Source organism: Spinacia oleracea, chromosome 3, assembly GCF_020520425.1.
Source record: "Spinacia oleracea cultivar Varoflay chromosome 3, BTI_SOV_V1, whole genome shotgun sequence".
Classification (NCBI taxonomy): Eukaryota; Viridiplantae; Streptophyta; class Magnoliopsida; order Caryophyllales; family Amaranthaceae; genus Spinacia; species Spinacia oleracea.
In genome coordinates, this window is record NC_079489.1 from 117,956,715 (window position 1) to 117,973,764 (window position 17,050).

The 17,050-nt window shown below is 37.3% G+C and overlaps 3 protein-coding genes across 3 annotated transcripts; 1 reads left to right on the forward strand and 2 right to left on the reverse strand.

The window, feature by feature from the left end:
* Positions 1 to 4,006: 4,006 nt before the first annotated feature.
* LOC110791378 (protein FAR1-RELATED SEQUENCE 5-like) lies at positions 4,007 to 8,368 on the reverse strand. Its single transcript, XM_056839579.1, has 5 exons — positions 8,073 to 8,368; positions 6,672 to 6,845; positions 5,594 to 6,561; positions 4,293 to 5,437; positions 4,007 to 4,207 (listed from the first exon to the last, which is right to left on the reverse strand). Exons 1-5 carry the CDS (start codon positions 8,366 to 8,368, stop codon positions 4,007 to 4,009), a joined length of 2,784 nt encoding a protein of 927 aa, XP_056695557.1.
* A 161-nt stretch (positions 8,369 to 8,529) lies between these two features.
* LOC110791379 (probable pectinesterase/pectinesterase inhibitor 51) lies at positions 8,530 to 10,795 on the forward strand. The gene is made up of 2 exons (XM_056839580.1): positions 8,530 to 9,460; positions 10,107 to 10,795. Exons 1-2 carry the CDS (start codon positions 8,530 to 8,532, stop codon positions 10,793 to 10,795), a joined length of 1,620 nt encoding a protein of 539 aa, XP_056695558.1.
* A 1,172-nt stretch (positions 10,796 to 11,967) lies between these two features.
* Positions 11,968 to 16,068, reverse strand: LOC110791383 (UDP-glucuronate:xylan alpha-glucuronosyltransferase 1). Its single transcript, XM_021996127.2, has 4 exons — positions 15,620 to 16,068; positions 14,545 to 14,775; positions 13,577 to 14,208; positions 11,968 to 13,225 (listed from the first exon to the last, which is right to left on the reverse strand). The coding sequence occupies exons 1-4, from the start codon at positions 15,670 to 15,672 to the stop codon at positions 12,201 to 12,203; spliced, it is 1,941 nt and encodes a 646-aa protein (XP_021851819.2). The 5' UTR covers positions 15,673 to 16,068; the 3' UTR covers positions 11,968 to 12,200.
* Positions 16,069 to 17,050: the final 982 nt, after the last annotated feature.

Genomic DNA, 17,050 nt, shown 5'->3' on the forward strand with positions numbered 1-17,050 from the left:
ACGGAATTCGCCACGGGCCGACTCGTTTTCTAGCTCGATGACGTTGCCCTCTTCATCCTCTTCGACTAACGCATCGATGACTGAACGCAACAATACCATTTCCTTTCCCTCTCCATTCACCGTTGTAAATTTCCGAGACACCTTCCCAGCCTTAACAACCAACGCCGGACTATCAACCACGTCGAAGGGAACCGTCTTACTTCCCATTGGGAGATCAAATACGCATTTCCATTGTGTTGGGGACAACGGTAAGACTCTACCATCACCTGCAACCAAGGTCTGGGCAACTCCATCCACCCTAGTCATTAACCAATAGCAGAACTGTCGCGAGAGTTGGGTCATCTTCAACTTTAGCATCCCACCAAAACCCATTTGTTTAACAACTTCAATCCTAGAAGCATCAAGCCTTTTGATCAACTTAGAAAATGCATCAACACGGCAAATGATCGCTGGTTGCTGTAAACATGAAAGCGTATGGTCATATGCAAACATACCTAGACAACTAGAAATGAATAATGGGACCCTGAGTTTTAATGAAAACAAGTCTTTGATTTAGATACAGTGGACTGACTAACCTTGTTGCGACATTTTAATAGTTGTGTCGCAACACATAACTCTTCCCTCTTAACTTGTTCCCCCATTGACAGACCTTTGGTTCTTCTCGCAACATATTGCTGCTCCTGAATAACAATAAGAAATATATTACTCCCTCCGTCCCTGAATACTCGCACCGCTTTCCTTTTCGGGCCGTCCCTTAATACTTGCACCGCTTCTATAAATGGAAATTTATACCAATATTATATTATTTCTCACACTTACTTACTAACCCCACCTACACCCCTATTCCATACAAAAAAATCATTTAAAAATTCACACCCCCACTCACCACTCTCCACCTCTTACCCATTTCCCACTAACTATATTAAAAAAATACCCCACTATCAACTAACACTCATTAAATTAATAAATCAATTTAAATGTCTTAAACTCCGCACCGGTCAAACCGGTGCGAGTATTAAGGGACGAAGGGAGTAAGAATTAGTTTTTGTCAATCAATAGGGGAACCAATTACAATGACTCACTCTTGCTGCATTGCTTTACCTGTGGCCGTGGCTTTGGGGTAGGAAATCGTCTCCTTTTTACACCTTGCTGGGGTAATATTTTCCGAGATACTTGTTGTTTGTATCCCCTCTTAATTGGATGTCGCTCTCGCTCTGGCACTTCATCGTACTCCTCATCAGAATTCTCAACTTCATCATAGTTAGTCTCCTCAGCTTCATAGTCCTCATCACCCTCATCCTGACTTTCGTCTTCGTACGAATCTTCTTCTACGACCGCCCTACTCTTCTTCGTTTGCGGATTATGATCATGTTTAAGTACACTCAAGTCACCGGTGAAGTATTTACACAGATCATCATCACCATAGTCCTCCAAAGTTTTATGTTTTTTATATTTGGACTTTGAAGTTCCCTCATATTCAATGACATTATTCCCCACTTTTCTCTTCGTATGACTATGAACTAATCCCTTCCTCATGACAGTGTGAAAATAATAAATTTGGACTCAAAATCTATGTAAAATCACCAACAACAAACACAAAAAATAACCAAAGATTACGCAAACTTTATAGTCATCTCAAATCACCAACAACTCACAGAAAAAGTACCAAACTTTAATCAAATTGAGTCCCTTACTTCAATTTTACAAAACCAAATTTCAAAACGAGAACTATATATTTGGGCCCTTTGAAAAAATTGAGTACGACTACTCAATACTGATGTCAACTCATCAACAAAGAACGCAAAAAGTGACCATACATTACTCAATTTGTAAAAACCCTAATTTAAGAACCCTAATTTATAATCTAGAAGTTTTGAATTGGGTCTTTTCATAAACTTTACTACAATTATTATATACGCCTGTCAAATCACCATACAACCAACGGAAAAAAACTCATACATAACTCTAAATGGGTATGTTTATTCCATTTAAGGAACCCTAATTTTAAATTGGGAACAATTGAATTGGGAACAAGTTGTGATTGACATTGAAATACTGAAATTGTAAATAAAATAATGACTTTGTTACCTTGATGGTGGATTTGGTGAACGCCGTCGACGAGCCAAGTCGGAGTGGGGAAGTCGAAGAACAGCGAAACTTCAGGAGAGAGAAAATACACAAGAAGAAATGACACGAGTGAGAACGGATTTTCCTATATTAATTTTATTTAAAAAATAAAAGTATTGGGTTAATATAAAGTTATATCTACTGTGGAGTCGACAAGTGTCTTTGTTTTGAATAATAAATTTCTTTGAAATTTTCGTGTCAGTCAAATCTCCCGCCAATAAAAAAAGAAACACTACTAGGACAATTTTAAGTCTCCTATGATTGAATCATTTTTAAATCACAAAGTACGAACTTGTCACATTTATAAAGTTTTACGTACCAATTTCCCTAGTATCTAGCATATTTATAAAATTATAAGTACCAAATGACGATAGTATCTAATAAAATTATAGAACGGTAGGTACCATTACCAAAAAGGACATAACGAATAGTTCAAAGATGTACTGTAATGCTTTGAAACTACTCAGTGTGAAGGCTTAAAGGTTCAGGGCTAAGGGTTAAGGGTCAATGGTCAAGGGATAAGGGTTAAGGGTTAATGGCTAGGGGTTGCGTTGGTAAAGGTTTATTTGAGCGTATATCTTAGGCAAATGTACAAATCAATTAAAATAAGGCCAACTAGCCATGTAATGTTATTGATATTTTTCATGGCCTAGTGAATATGCTTACAAATTATAACCTTAAGGCCATGGGTTCGAGGGTTGGTACGACCGTAGTTATAATGTGTGTAAAAAAAATTAGGAATTCTAAAATACTTTTTTGTTTTCAAGGAAGGAAAAAAAATTAATCGTATCGGTTTGTTTAATTGAAATAGATAAAGAACTTATTTTAACGTATATCATAAGAATGTGTACAAATAAATTAAAATAAGTCCCACTAGGCATGTAATGTTATTTATATTTTTCAATGCAAAAATCTGTCTACAAAAAATAACGTATTATAAATTACCTTTTGTTTTTTAAAAAGGCTTATCTGTTTGTATTATCAATAGTATTATCTGTTTGTTTTATTGAAATAGAATAAGAGCATTTCGGATGTCGGGTCGGATTTTGTCAAAGCATTTGGGATACAATAAATCAAAGTAGAAGGTAAAAAAGGGCATAAGATTTCTTTAAGTCTCTTATATCGTCATGTTAATTTATTTTTTGAGACACAACTAATGTAGTAATACTCTTACTTTCAGAAACATAATCGATTGTCATTCGTAAGGATTCCGGTGGGTGATTCGTTAGTTCCTAGGCTCCTAGCTAACGAATCACCTACCGAATTGCTTATATATGAAAATCGATATAGATCGGTCGGTTTTGATTTGTACGCATCGGTTCTACGTAATTACTTTAGGGTTTGAGGGTTTAGGGTTTAGGGTTTAGGGTTAGGTTTAGGGTTTAGGCTTAGGTTTTTGATTTTCATTCTTAAGCGATCTGGTTTAGATTCGATAGCTAGGATCAAAATTTAACACACATAACCTATCCTATGTGTATAGATTACTGGACACCAAGTATGGACTTCTTATAAATTGGTACCCTAGTTAGACTAATACAACCCATGCATGTTGAATTTGATACAGTTTTTATACCAAATTAGGGTATGTGTGTTAAATTTTGTGGAGTTTTTGTACCAAACTGGGATATATGTGTTGTATTTGGTACAGTATTTGTTCCAATTCAGGTTAATTGGTACTTTTTAAGTCCATCACCAACATTTTTAATTTCCAGTGTTGAAGAAAGGATCGCAAAGTTGTAGTAATAACAACACATAAAGATAGATTCTGTCCCATTCAAACACATTCATATAGATCATTCAAACATCTGAAATGAACAACAACACAGAAACAATTTAATTGTTACACCTATTTTCCTCTTCATAGTTCTGACTTCGAAGATCAATTATCCCATCCAAGAGAATTTCGGCATAAAAGATCATCAACATTGTCAAGTCCAAGCCCATCATCACAGACATCACCAACAATGTCAAGTCCATCATCTCCCCCAACATTGCTAGTGAAATACCCAAGTGACCCATCTTGAGATAACATCTCAATACCTCCAGGGGAAGTGTGTGTAAACTCAACATCATCAGCGCCCTAAATAAGAATAAGTCAAATCAAAGTTACTGGTCTAGATATATTAACTGCAACGTAACAAGTACTATAAATACATTTGTAATACCTGCGTGGGAAGTTCCTGTGAGCAGCCAGTAACATCATTTGTTTTGCTTCTCCTTCTCCTAATGGGTGTTTTCTTTTTTGGCTCAACACAAGAACGGTGCCTACAACTTGGTGTCCTATGTGGTTTATTTCTTGCCACAGGGTCATTCACAATGACATTATCAGGAGGTGTTGCAGACTTGTTTCGTTTGTTCACAGACTTAGGGGTACTTTTGGTGGTCCTCTTGTTTTTGGTTTGACTGCAACCATTGGTAACAGATTTAGGAGTAGTTGCCCTCCTCTTGTTGGTTTTAGTCAAGCCAGGAGTACCAACATCATCCTGTGTCTCATCAACATCCATATCTTCCACACCAATCAACTGTTGATCCAACCGCTTCTCCAACGCCTTCAATGTATCCATCACGATTTTAATACACTCGGGTTTCGTTGAAGCCTTCAAACTGATTGGCTCGTATGCTAGCATTAATTTATCATGCTTCATGACATCTTCGGTCTTACTTGGATCATGGTACACCACCTTCACGCGCGAGTGCTTCCTTGACACATCTTTCCTCCATCTACGAAGAATATAAACATCTGGGACATCTTGAATGTCATGCATGTCATACACTTTTATAATGTGCCTGCAAAGTATACCGTCAGTTTCAAATAGCTTGCATTCACACTCCACCAATTTTGTCTCCAAATTTATCTGCACGATATAATTCCGCATGTACTTTGTTGAAAATTCCTTGCGGGTTTCCTTACACAATACCCACACTCTGTCCTCCAGCTTATGTTGTGCAACTTCAGCTGACACCATAGTAGTCTGAAGGGAAGTAAGGTACAGTACACGATTGCACTGCTCTTGAACCTCGAGGAATTTTGCATCTGTGTACACCTTTCTAAAGGCTCTCTCAACCATATATTGGGTGGCCAACGGGTGAACTGCCCTTTGGTCAGCTGCATCAGCCTGTTGCTCATCGTTAGCTCTAGATTCCACTGCTTTAATATAAAATGGAGCAAACTCAAACAATCGAGTGTGCTTATCAACGAACCCATCAAAGAACCTGTTTATGCTTTCGGATCTTTGAGTGCTCTTCATTCCAGCCCAAAACATCCCGTTAAAAAATGTAGGCACCCACATTTCCCTTCCATGGTATAATCCTGAAATAATAGCAAAATGAGATCAACATAAACAACATATGCAAATCTTAAAATCTGTTTCTGCAGGAAAATGTGTGTCTGCATGAAAAAGGACCATATGCTTTGTTTATTAATGTACCATATATGAAATAATGAACAATATAATTATGGAATTACCTGCAAGCCAAATCTCACCCTCCAGTTTATACTTCTTGATTACATAAGTCCATTGCACTTCAAATTCGTTTTGGGTAAGGCTGTTGTAAATCACATTATGAAGCTCAATTTTGAACAGCTCATAGTCATTGTATTTTCCAAGTTTTTGACTGAACTTGGTAAGTATGTGCCACAAGCACCATCGATGTCGGACATCAGGCATTACTTCTCGTAGGGCCTTCCCCATGGCAGCGTCTTGGTCAGTAAGAAAACCAATGGGTTTTTTGTTAGACATACATGACAACCACTCGGTAAATAACCATTCAAAGGTCTCTGAATCTTCATGGGATAACAATGCACACCCAAGCAGAATGGTTTGACCATGGTGATTAACCCCAACAAAGTTAGAAAATGGCAAGTCATACTCATTTGTTAAGTAGGTGGAGTCAAACACGACAACATCTCCAAACTCTTCGTAAGCAGCTCTACTCCTAGCATCTACCCACATCACATCCGTTAATCTGTTATCCTCACCCACCCTATGCTTGTGAAAGAAATTTTCGTTGTCAGTAGACATCGCTTTAAAGTACTTCCACATTGCATTCCAATCTCCCTCCTTCATCTTTTCTGCCTTGTCCCTAGCAATAATGTTTTGAAGATCTTTTTTGGTGAATGTCACGTTCTCAACTCCGTTCCTCTCGCTAGCTAGACAGTTAAATATCTGAGGAACATTAGCACCCGAGTTGTAGTCATTGAACAACTTCCTCTTTACAAGAGAGGTGATGTCTTCCTGTCGATACCTAGGAACATACCTAGATTTCCTCGGTGTTGGACAATGGTTCTTATGCTCATTAACTGCCCTTTTAACCACCCATTCCCCATCCTTAGTCCTGTTACAATACATTAGCACCGGGAAATCACATTTCTTTGACCTTTTGGTGCCAAGCTCATCCCTAGTTGAGTAAACCCTTTTCCCCTCAACCCGACGCCTATAAACTGCACGACCATAACATTCACACTTCCACAAGTATCCTCTCAGTTCCTTTGATTCCCCCCCCCCCCCCTTTTGCACATACGACTCTGCAGTTGTCTCCCATACCTTTTGTAGTACGTATCCACTTCTTCCCAACTCTGGAATACCATCCCAACAAATGGAGGACTCACTACATCATCATCGACTCCATTTTCTTCTTCATCATCCGTAATGTTTACTTCCTCAATTACATCCTCAATTACATCCTCATTATCATTCCCAACAAATTCAACCATATTTCTGCCACATTTTACATTTCAATTAAGTAAAAACCCCTTTCAAAACCCTAACCCTAACAAAGTTTTCAATAACTAAAAATCATTATCCATTCTCAAGGCTTACACATTCCCACTTATTTAATTATCAAAATAAATTATTATAATTCCACACTTAATTAATAATCATGCCTCAATTCTTACAAATTGCCAATCATTTATTTTGCTCAAGTTCAAAACATAATTGCAATTTATCAATAACTGATTACCCTAATTCATTAATTGAATATGCAAAATTCATATATTGATTTACAAAATTAAGACAAGCACATACCTTAAAATTGCTCGATGATGTGCGACCAACTGTTGATTTTTGTGGAATACCAAATTCTACTCTGCTTTCTTTATCTCTCCTAAAACAATAAACCCTTAAATGGGATTCCTTCGTACTGTACTTTCTATTTTTCCCGCCCTTCTATTTCCATAATTTCCTCCCTTTTTTGGGATATTTTGGTTGGGCAATAACGTGTCGGAATAAGGGGAACCAATCTCCTCTGACAAATAGGACCTTGAAAAGGTCAAAAAATTTCTAATAATTTGGTATTATCTTATTTACTTTCTTTGTAAAATTATGATATGGTACATAATACGTACCAAATATAAACTTTTTTTTGAATATAGCATTATTTTAATACCAAATTTTGTTCAATTCACATTTGGTATACATAAAATACCATAATTTATGTCGGGTCGTACATTTGGTACATATATCATACCATTCCACCAATATTGGTACGTAACAAATACCAAATTCGCATCATGGTAAAAATTTAATATAATTTTAATATTTTTTAAAAGAATGGTACAAATCAGGTACCAACCTTAGTTTAAACGTATTTCTAGTGTACTAAATTTCAAATTTAGTATCATATGTTAACTTCTTTGTTACATATCTACAATATGGTACATATATAGTACCAATATCTATATTGATACACATACAGTATATTCTATTTTTTTCCAGTTAATCAATGGTACTTGTTAAGTCCAAATGTAGTATATTTTGTCTTTCATAAATCGATACTTTCAATTTATGAATAAATTTTCATCTCCAAGTTAATACTCTTTGAATTTCGACTTTAATTTCAATGAAGTAACAAACTTCAAATACATTTTCAATCAAACTGAAATTTCGTCAAAACTACATTTTTACAATTCGCCCTAAAGGAATTTTGGGAAAAATAATTCAAACAGTTCTCTATAAGTTGGTACCATCCCTAATCTCCCCTTATCTTTCTCTCTCATATGGACGATTTTGTTCTGGTTTCTTTCTCTCTCCTGTTGGAAGCAAGAACATTTTCTGGTTTCTTTCTCTCTCCTGTAAAAGAAACAGAGGAACTCTTGCTTTAATCGAAGGAATTTCGTGTAAATTTTTCCCTCCAACTTTTCGCGAAATACTTTGCTGCAAATTGGCGAAATTTTCCCACCATGTTTTCCACCCTCAAATTTCAGGGGATCCCGTTCCCCGTAACGGTACAAAAGTACCATTCCAACTCATTATAAACACTTCTCCTTTAAAATTTAACCACTTTATATTATTATAATGGTACTTGTGTCCATTTTGGACGCAAGCCATTATGGGCTGAGAAAACCTCCTATCAGTTCACTTCACAGTGTACACTTCACTTGGATGCACTAAGATTACCACAATGCCCTCACCGGACCACCAGCAACTCCTCTTCCTCCTTTTTCTCTCCGCCTTCCTCCACCACTCTCTCTCCTCCACTCCCATTATACACATATGCAAAGCCACCCAATTCCCTCACACCTTCCAAACTTCCCTCCTCAACTTCAATCCAAGCCCAAACCCAACCCTAACCAACTTCATCCAAACCATGCTCTCCCTCTTCTCCCGCCACATCCGAACCACCCAATCCATGATCCACACCATCCTCCGTACGTTCCCGAACCACCACAACCGTTCCATGGCCTCCCGCACGTGCCTCGACTACCTCAATCTCTCCTCCTATCGTACCCGAATTTCCTCCAATGCTCTCTTCTCACGTGACACCCTCCATGAAGCACGTGCATGGACGATCGCCGAGTTAACTTACCAGTACGACTGCTGGTCTGAGCTCTCATACGTGAACGGCACGCGCGTGGTTGACAAAGAGATGTCGTTTTTGAACTCTACCCTCATGCAAACTACTAGTAATGCTCTTAGTTTAATGCACGCGCTTGTAAACTATGGGGATGATACTGAGTCGTGGCGTCCTCCATTGACGGAGCGGAACGGGTTTTGGGAGAAAACTGGTGGGTCCAGTTCTGGACTAGGATTCGATTCGGGGAGGGTGGAGTTGAGAGGAAGGGTGAATGTGACAGTTTGTAAGGAAGGGAAGGCGGGTGGGTGTTACGGAAGAGTGCAGGAGGCGGTGAATGAGGCGCCAGCGTGGTTGAAGCTGAAGGGGAAGGAGAGATTTGTAATTTACATAAAGGAAGGGGTGTATGAGGAGATTGTGAGGGTTCCATTAGAGAAGAGGAATTTGGTGTTTTTAGGGGATGGGAAGGGTAAAACGGTCATTACTAGGTCTGTGAATACAGGGGTTTTGGGGATCAGTACGTACAATACAGCTACTGTTGGTAAGTCTGCTCAATACTTACTCCCTCCGTCATTTTTTGTTCTTTAAGTATTTGTTTAGTGTGTTCCATGTTGTTCTTTACCTATGTACTTTGTATTAGTATTTTGTTCTTTACATTAGTACATAGAGTATATTTAATTTATACATTGTTATTGTTCTTGAATTTCGTACGATTGATAACAATGATAACCGATAAAAAACATTTTTTACTAATCAAAACGGAGTACTATTGTAGAGAATTGAGAAGAGATATAAGTGGCATAAATGTATTTTACGTGAAAATAAAGTTGCGATCCATGAACTTATATGGTTAACGGACAATCTTTTAATGACGGCCTAAAATGGCAAATGGGGTAAACAAAAATGGACATGGAAATGAAGTTGTTGGTTGGATATGGAAATGTACCAAGCTAAGCCTATAACCTTTCAAGCATGAACAACAAACAAACAAGAGTTAATTGCTTCATTCTTGTCTCATGAGAAACCATTATCTGAACTTTCCTAAACTTTTGTTAGTCGTGAAGTGAATAGGTAGCCCTTATATGAATTTAACTTTCCCATATTTCCTAAAACTTTTGTTTTAAGGTGAAAGGAACTTTTGCTTACTTCAATTCCCGTAGTTTTGAAATGTCTTCTCTGCTTTCCAGGAGTTACAGGTGATGGGTTCATGGCAAGTGGGATAACTTTCAAGAACACAGCAGGCCCAAAAGCACACCAAGCAGTAGCTTTCCGATTCCGATCAGACAACGACTTCTCCCTCGTTGAAGATTGTGAGTTCTTAGGCAACCAAGACACTCTTTATGCACACTCCCTACTCCAGGTCTACAGATCATGCCACATGGAGGGCAATGTGGACTTTATCTTTGGAAATGCAGCGGCCCTTTTCCAAGATTGCACCATCCTTGTCAGACCACGGCAAGTGGACCCCTCTAAGGGGGAGAACAATGCCATCACAGCCCAAGGAAGGACGGACCCTGCTCAGGCTACAGGGTTTGTCTTCCTAGGATGTCTCATTAATGGAACCAATGAGTACTTGAACTTCTGGCGAGGTAATCCCAAGGTCCACAAGAACTACCTTGGGAGACCGTGGAAGATGTACTCGAGGACAATATTCATTAAGTGTACAATGGAGGATATTATATCGCCTGAGGGATGGATGCCATTCCGACAAGACTTTACAATGTCTACCCTTTATTATGGGGAGTTTGGGAATAAGGGACCTGGAGCTGATGTGTCTAAGCGAGTTAAGTGGAGTAGCAAGATTCCTGAAGCGCACATGACTGCTTATTCTGCTCAAAACTTTATACAGGCTCATGAATGGGATTCTGGTTTCTAATTCCTCGTACCAGGAAAACTGTAACTAGTTATTAGTTTTGTTTCTGCATAGAAATTCCAAGTATAGAATGAGTGGGGAGCTCGTCCGAGTAGGCGACCGACGTTCTATACTTGGGCGACTCGTGAGTCGTGACCTACAAAATCAACAAAGTGAGCTACCTCGGGGTGTTCCCGAGAAAACCCTCTCCGACGCTCAAGTCAGTTGTGTGTTGCAGGTTAGAGAGAGATTGTGTGGGAAGAATAGAATACCTGAATAGTGATGTGATGGATCACTAAATAAATGTGTTTGTAGAGGTATAAATTCTTGGGCCTCAGGGAGACTAATGTTTGGACCCCGAGATTGCTGAGAAGGTCCATCTCGAGGTTGTCGTTAGGGGTATTTTGGTAATTTTATAGGTTTTGGATGTGGGTCCCACACGGGGCCCGAACAAGTTTCTATATACAAATAAATTTGAGTGTTCGGATTTGAAAATAGATTTCAGTGGTAATTTTATGATTGATGAGCTCAAAGTTCTCAGTTCTTATATGACTGCTTCCTGACTTGTCATATTTTAAAATCTTAGTTCAGTCCTGCAAATTGTGCAAAATGACTACAAGGACAGTATTTCAACTTTCAAGTCCCTGCTCTGACTTCCTTTAAGGTATGCAAAATCAGAAATCCTTTTAATTCTCATCTTTGTGACAATGTGAAACTATGGTTGTCAAAACTGACTGTAAAGGCTTTGTCTAAAGTCTAGTGAAGCGTGATGGAGATAGTACACTTTGCTTCAGTGCTACGATTGTTTACTGGAAGGCACCACAAGGTTCGTTCGAGACTGGCTTTCTCAAAAGGTATGTTCATCCTTCTGATCTAACTGCATGTCAGAAAATATTCATTCATTGAATCAAATGAAGTTGTTACCGTTTTTGTACTGTTATTCTGATGTACTGGGAGGGACTGCTACCTAGAAGATAGCCTCCATGTGGTAGATGAGTCGTTGCCTTTGATCTTCGTATCCCGAGAAAAGATCCTTTAAGTCAAATACACTCTTCTCTTTCAACAACTAACTTTTATCCAAAATTAGCATACGTTGATTGCATCAGTAGCTATGTTGAAATATTTGGCAGTGCAACATTATGTTATGTGTTGGGGTTGAAAATTATACTCGAGGTTTATTTGAGTAGAAACTCATATATTTGGAAATTTTATCCTAACTTGTATTATGTTTGACTTAAAAAATGCTGATATAATATCTGAAACCTCTACTCTATTATGGCATGGAGGAAGAGAAGAGGCAGATTATTGTAATGAAGGGCTTTTTGTAGTTTGTATAGACTCTACTACTAAACAAAATCCAAGTATACCGCGAAAAAATACATAATGTCTTCCAAAATCTAAAATAAAAAATAACCCTGATTGAATGCAATTAAGAAAGAGGTGTTACTGCAATAGAAGGTGGTGGTAGAGCATAAGACTCAACATCAGTCCAGTTTTTCTCACCCCAATGCTTCAACATACCCTTCCAGTTACACAACTTATCAACACACTTCTTCATCCTCTTATCTTTAACCCTTATCTTCCAATGCCCGTCACTGTAATTCCCTTTCTGAGCCTGCCTTCGATCCACCTCAATCTGAGCTTTCTGTTTTGTTCTCAACAGACAAAACTCCTGAAGTTTCTCTGGCATTGCATCATGAACTTTCCACCACCTTGCATGAGCAACATCGCTTGCGAACTCCTGTAAGAAATCTGTGTTCCAGTTACAGTCATAGTCCTTATGGCATAACCACGGCTTGATCCCAAGGTAGTGTAGCACATACAGTATGGGTGGTTCTGCCCCAAACAGCCTAGTTTTCATTTGCTTCTTCTCTTCCTCATCACCTATCCAAAAATGTTTCAAAAAATTCATATGCCTAGGAATTCTATGCCACCATGTGAAGATTTCATTAAGGTACCCTTGATCTCCTCCATTATAGGATTCTATTTCATTTATATGATTGATAAGAAGCTGGAAAGTGCAGTTTGAGGGTTCTATGACCATGACACCCGAGTTAAACAGACTTGCATTGTTTCCTGTGGCTGATATTTCTGGCATGCTAAAGAGGAAATCCATGTTTCTTAGTATGAGAAGGTCAGCATCAATGAAGATGATCTTGTCGTAATCTGTTAGTTGCCATAACCGGAACTTACTGTAGTTCCACTCGTTGTATGCATCCTTTTCGGCTTTTGGATTCCTTATCCTTTGTATGGTCCGGATCTTCCACCCTGCTGCCTCGAGCCCACTCCTGTGGTATGCACTTATTGACTCATCAACTAAAATGACTAGGTCCCTATCGGACCCTACCATACGGATGCTCTGAGCAGCTGCTATGGCACCACAGACATACACATGAGCTGAATGTAGGATTGTCGCGTATGCTTCCTTCCTTGGGTTTCCCCTGTATGTCCTCTCTGTAAAAATTGTAGCATAAAAAACTATGTCAGCCAAACATTGATTTATGAATGATAGAATTCTGAAGTCAATGTCTCCCCGCAAAGGCTTTACCACTTAAACTAGTTGATGTTCATGTGGTTGTGTTAATCAAGGGCTCAAATTATATTAAGATAAGTTATGTTAACCAAACAATGAATTAGGATCCATTCTGTTCTACTTATTTTGTCTAAACTTATATTATCTGAAGTTATATGAACTTATTTTATCTGAATATGTATGATTAAACTTATTTCTTCTGAACTTATTTTGTCTAAAATAATTCAAAATAAGTCGAACATAACAGAGCGTTATTAATATGTGCATCTTACCTTTGTCCTTAAGAGGAAGAGCAAGTTCACAAGAACCAACAGGAAGCTGAAGTTTTTCTCTCAACACATTCAAGTTTGGCTTATATAACCATGCATTTCCTTGATGTTTGACCAACTCCTTACAAGGGAACAGGTTTGGTATTGGGAAGCAGTTTGTGATGAAAAGCAAGTGAACAGGGTAATTCCCTTTGGCCGAGGTAACAAGGCCAGCTGCTGCAAGCTGCAAGTGCAACCGAGCTACATCCCTCGACCAATTCTGCAGTTCACCCTGACGACAAGGCAGCTTCACGACAACAAGGTCAAGTCTCTTCCTTGGTGGTTCGAGTTTTGGCAACGAGGGGCAAAGTGGTACATCTTCCTCTTCCTCCTCGTCGATCCATTCCGGATACAACGATTCCCATGTAACAGTTTCTTCAGCATAGTCTAGATTCAGGACAGTATGTTCAAGTTCAGGAATGATCTGGTTCCAAGATTTGATTTCATCTTTGTTGAAGTTTAAGAGGCCAATTGAATGGTACTCTTTTTCATTGAGTTTGTCAAGAACTTTAGAGATGTCATCCCAATTAATCTGTAAATGTGATAGGTATCTAGGATCGATATTACCCCATATCCACCTTCTCATTAAACTAGGCCTGCATTGATCGAGATTACATTAAAAAATATTAGCCTCTCTGATCAAATCTTGTACACTACAAAATAATCATTTTGTAGAGACTAGGAATTTCGTCTCTATATAGTCTAAATCCGTCTCAAACTAATGCTTAGAGACGAATTTGAGACAGAAAGAGGGCGTCTCAAAAAAAAAACAAAATTAAACGAAAATTTTAAAATTCCATATAGAATTCCATCTCAATTTTAATTTAGAGACGAAATTTTAGTAATCCGTCTCAAAATCCATCTCTAATTAATGCATAATTTTGTAGTGGTAAAACTAGTGTATGATCATGAAGTCGCGTGGATGTACGTACCGGAAGATAGAGGTTGAAGATAAGTGATGATGAGTACAGAAGGGTGGAGAGTGCAAAAAGATAGTGATGAATGTAACAGAGACAATGATGAGTAGGGCAACTTTCAAGAGGGGTAACTTTGACCTCACACCCTTGTAGTTGTTGTTGTTGTTGTCTTGGATAGATATGTTGGATTGTTTATCTGGATCTTTTGCTTTGCTTCTCTGCAACTTCCTTTTATAAATGTCTTCACTATTAAGCAAAAAATTAAAAATGATTTGAGCTAATTAATTAGGATACGACATTAACAATCACGATCAACTTCAGTTGTTAAGTTAAGCCTTAGCAATCAAACAAGAAATACTGAAAACTGACAACAGAAAACTGAAAACTAGTTTGTTTTTTATAAGTTCATAAGCCCTGCAACAACCTTGAAAACGGAAAAACCCTGTCATAGTTGATTGAATGTAAACTTAAAGCATGAGAGTAAGAATGTAAAACCTCTCTGTATTTGCTTCAAATATACTCCTTGGATAGTCGGATAATTGCTTATTTATTCCTTTACTTATTTTGCACGCTTTTATTTTATGAATAATATTCTTAACTAGCATCTATCATCAATCTGTTAACTACGTAGTACTATAAAGTGTAAGCAATCATTGGTCCACCATTACCTAATTACTTCTTATAATTAACCTTGAATTTCTAGTATTTGATCGATCGAAAAAAATCATTATGGAGAGATAATAGGTAATAAAATAAAGCTGATAAAAAGGTCTTGTTCTTCCCTATGGAAGATGGAAAGTAATGCCATTAGATCATAATGGTTTCGGCCGGTCCTATATTTTTTGGATGTAGTAGCTAATTAAACTAGTTTCACTTAAATCAAAATTCCATAAAATAATGAGTTTTATGAAAAATGATTGCTCTCTAATATATATGTTTGATATGAATATAAACTCATGTTAAAAGTAGAACTCAAGAACCCACGAAAAACAAGGAACCATGCATGCTTTCGCACATTGATAAAAAAAAAATGATATGCATGCAAAAAGACGGTACATTAATTATTTAGCAAGTAAGAAATTAAGCTCACATTGATGTGTAGGATCGTTGTCTAGTCTCATTTGGGGTGGAGAAAGAACCCATTTCTTTGACGTACTCCTGGCTATAATCTTCCTCCTTTTAACGCAAATCAATCACAAAATTTCACTAACCAAAGTTCATGAATTCGATCATGAAGTTCTTGGAAACTTTTTCATATAATTTAATGACAGTATTATATGATGCAGAAATTGTTGATCGATCACCTCAAAAATGAAAGAGAAATGATAGATTATATTGGTCGATCGAGACGAGAGAGGAAGTGATGATCGAGAAACTATGGTGGGTTGTATGTATGTATGTAGAAGAAGAATGAAGGAAAGCTAGAGTTGGAAGACAAAGGCAGAGAACGTAGAACGAGAGGAATGTGGAGTCAATATAAGGGTATTACATAGAGTAACGTCTACTTGAATATTTCCTTCTATATACAAATTTAAATATAACTATATATATCATTTTACTCTCTATATATATAATCAAAATCTTATGTCCCTTAATTGTGTCTTTTTCAATATTCCACATACTCTATTATATGGCTCCACCTCATTCAATTTATTTATTTCCTTTCTTTATTTTTAAAAGCATATATAATTAATTTATTTTAGATGGACCATGAAATGGACTAGGATAATAAATGGGACACAACAGTGAGACAAAGATTTCGAAATAATATTTTTTTATACTACTCCCTTCATTCCTTTTATGTAGCTTTAATTAACTTTTTAAGTTCTTTTATAATTGTCATTTTTTATTTATCTGTATAAACATTAAATTGAAAAAAAAATACTGGATATTATTAAATGTTGTTAGTTACGTAGTAAAAGACAAAGTAAACATCTTATTTCCCACTCTAAATTACTACACAAATACTAAAACTGACAATTATTTTAAAAGGAGAACTCTATTTGTAAGTTGTTACATTGTCATATTGAACCCCACTAATTAATTAATGTACTACCTAATTTAAATATACCTCTACAAATTCTTTTTTGGCTTTGATTAGTCCTGTTTCTAGACGTGTCTTGATTTTAGTCTTTTCAATACAATTTATGTGGCTTGTGATTTGTGCATGCCGAGTTATAACTTACACTTAAGTCTTACCCTCTTTATGCTATGCAGACCAATTTGCTTCCTACTACCATTACTTATGCCTTAGAAAAATGCTGTAGAAAATTCCTTTGGAATAAAGTGGATAGAAGTTGTTATATTTCCAGAATTTGTTGGGATAAAGTGACCAGTTCAATGGAGTTAGGAGGATTAGGAATTAGAAGACTAAAGGAGTGGAATTTAACTTTCATGGCAAAACTAGGATGGACCATCCTCACTAAACCAGATATACTATGGGTCAAGATTGTCAAGGAGAAATATTTGAATCATTCTAATTTCCTAAACACTTTCCCTAACTATAATCAATCTCCTTTAT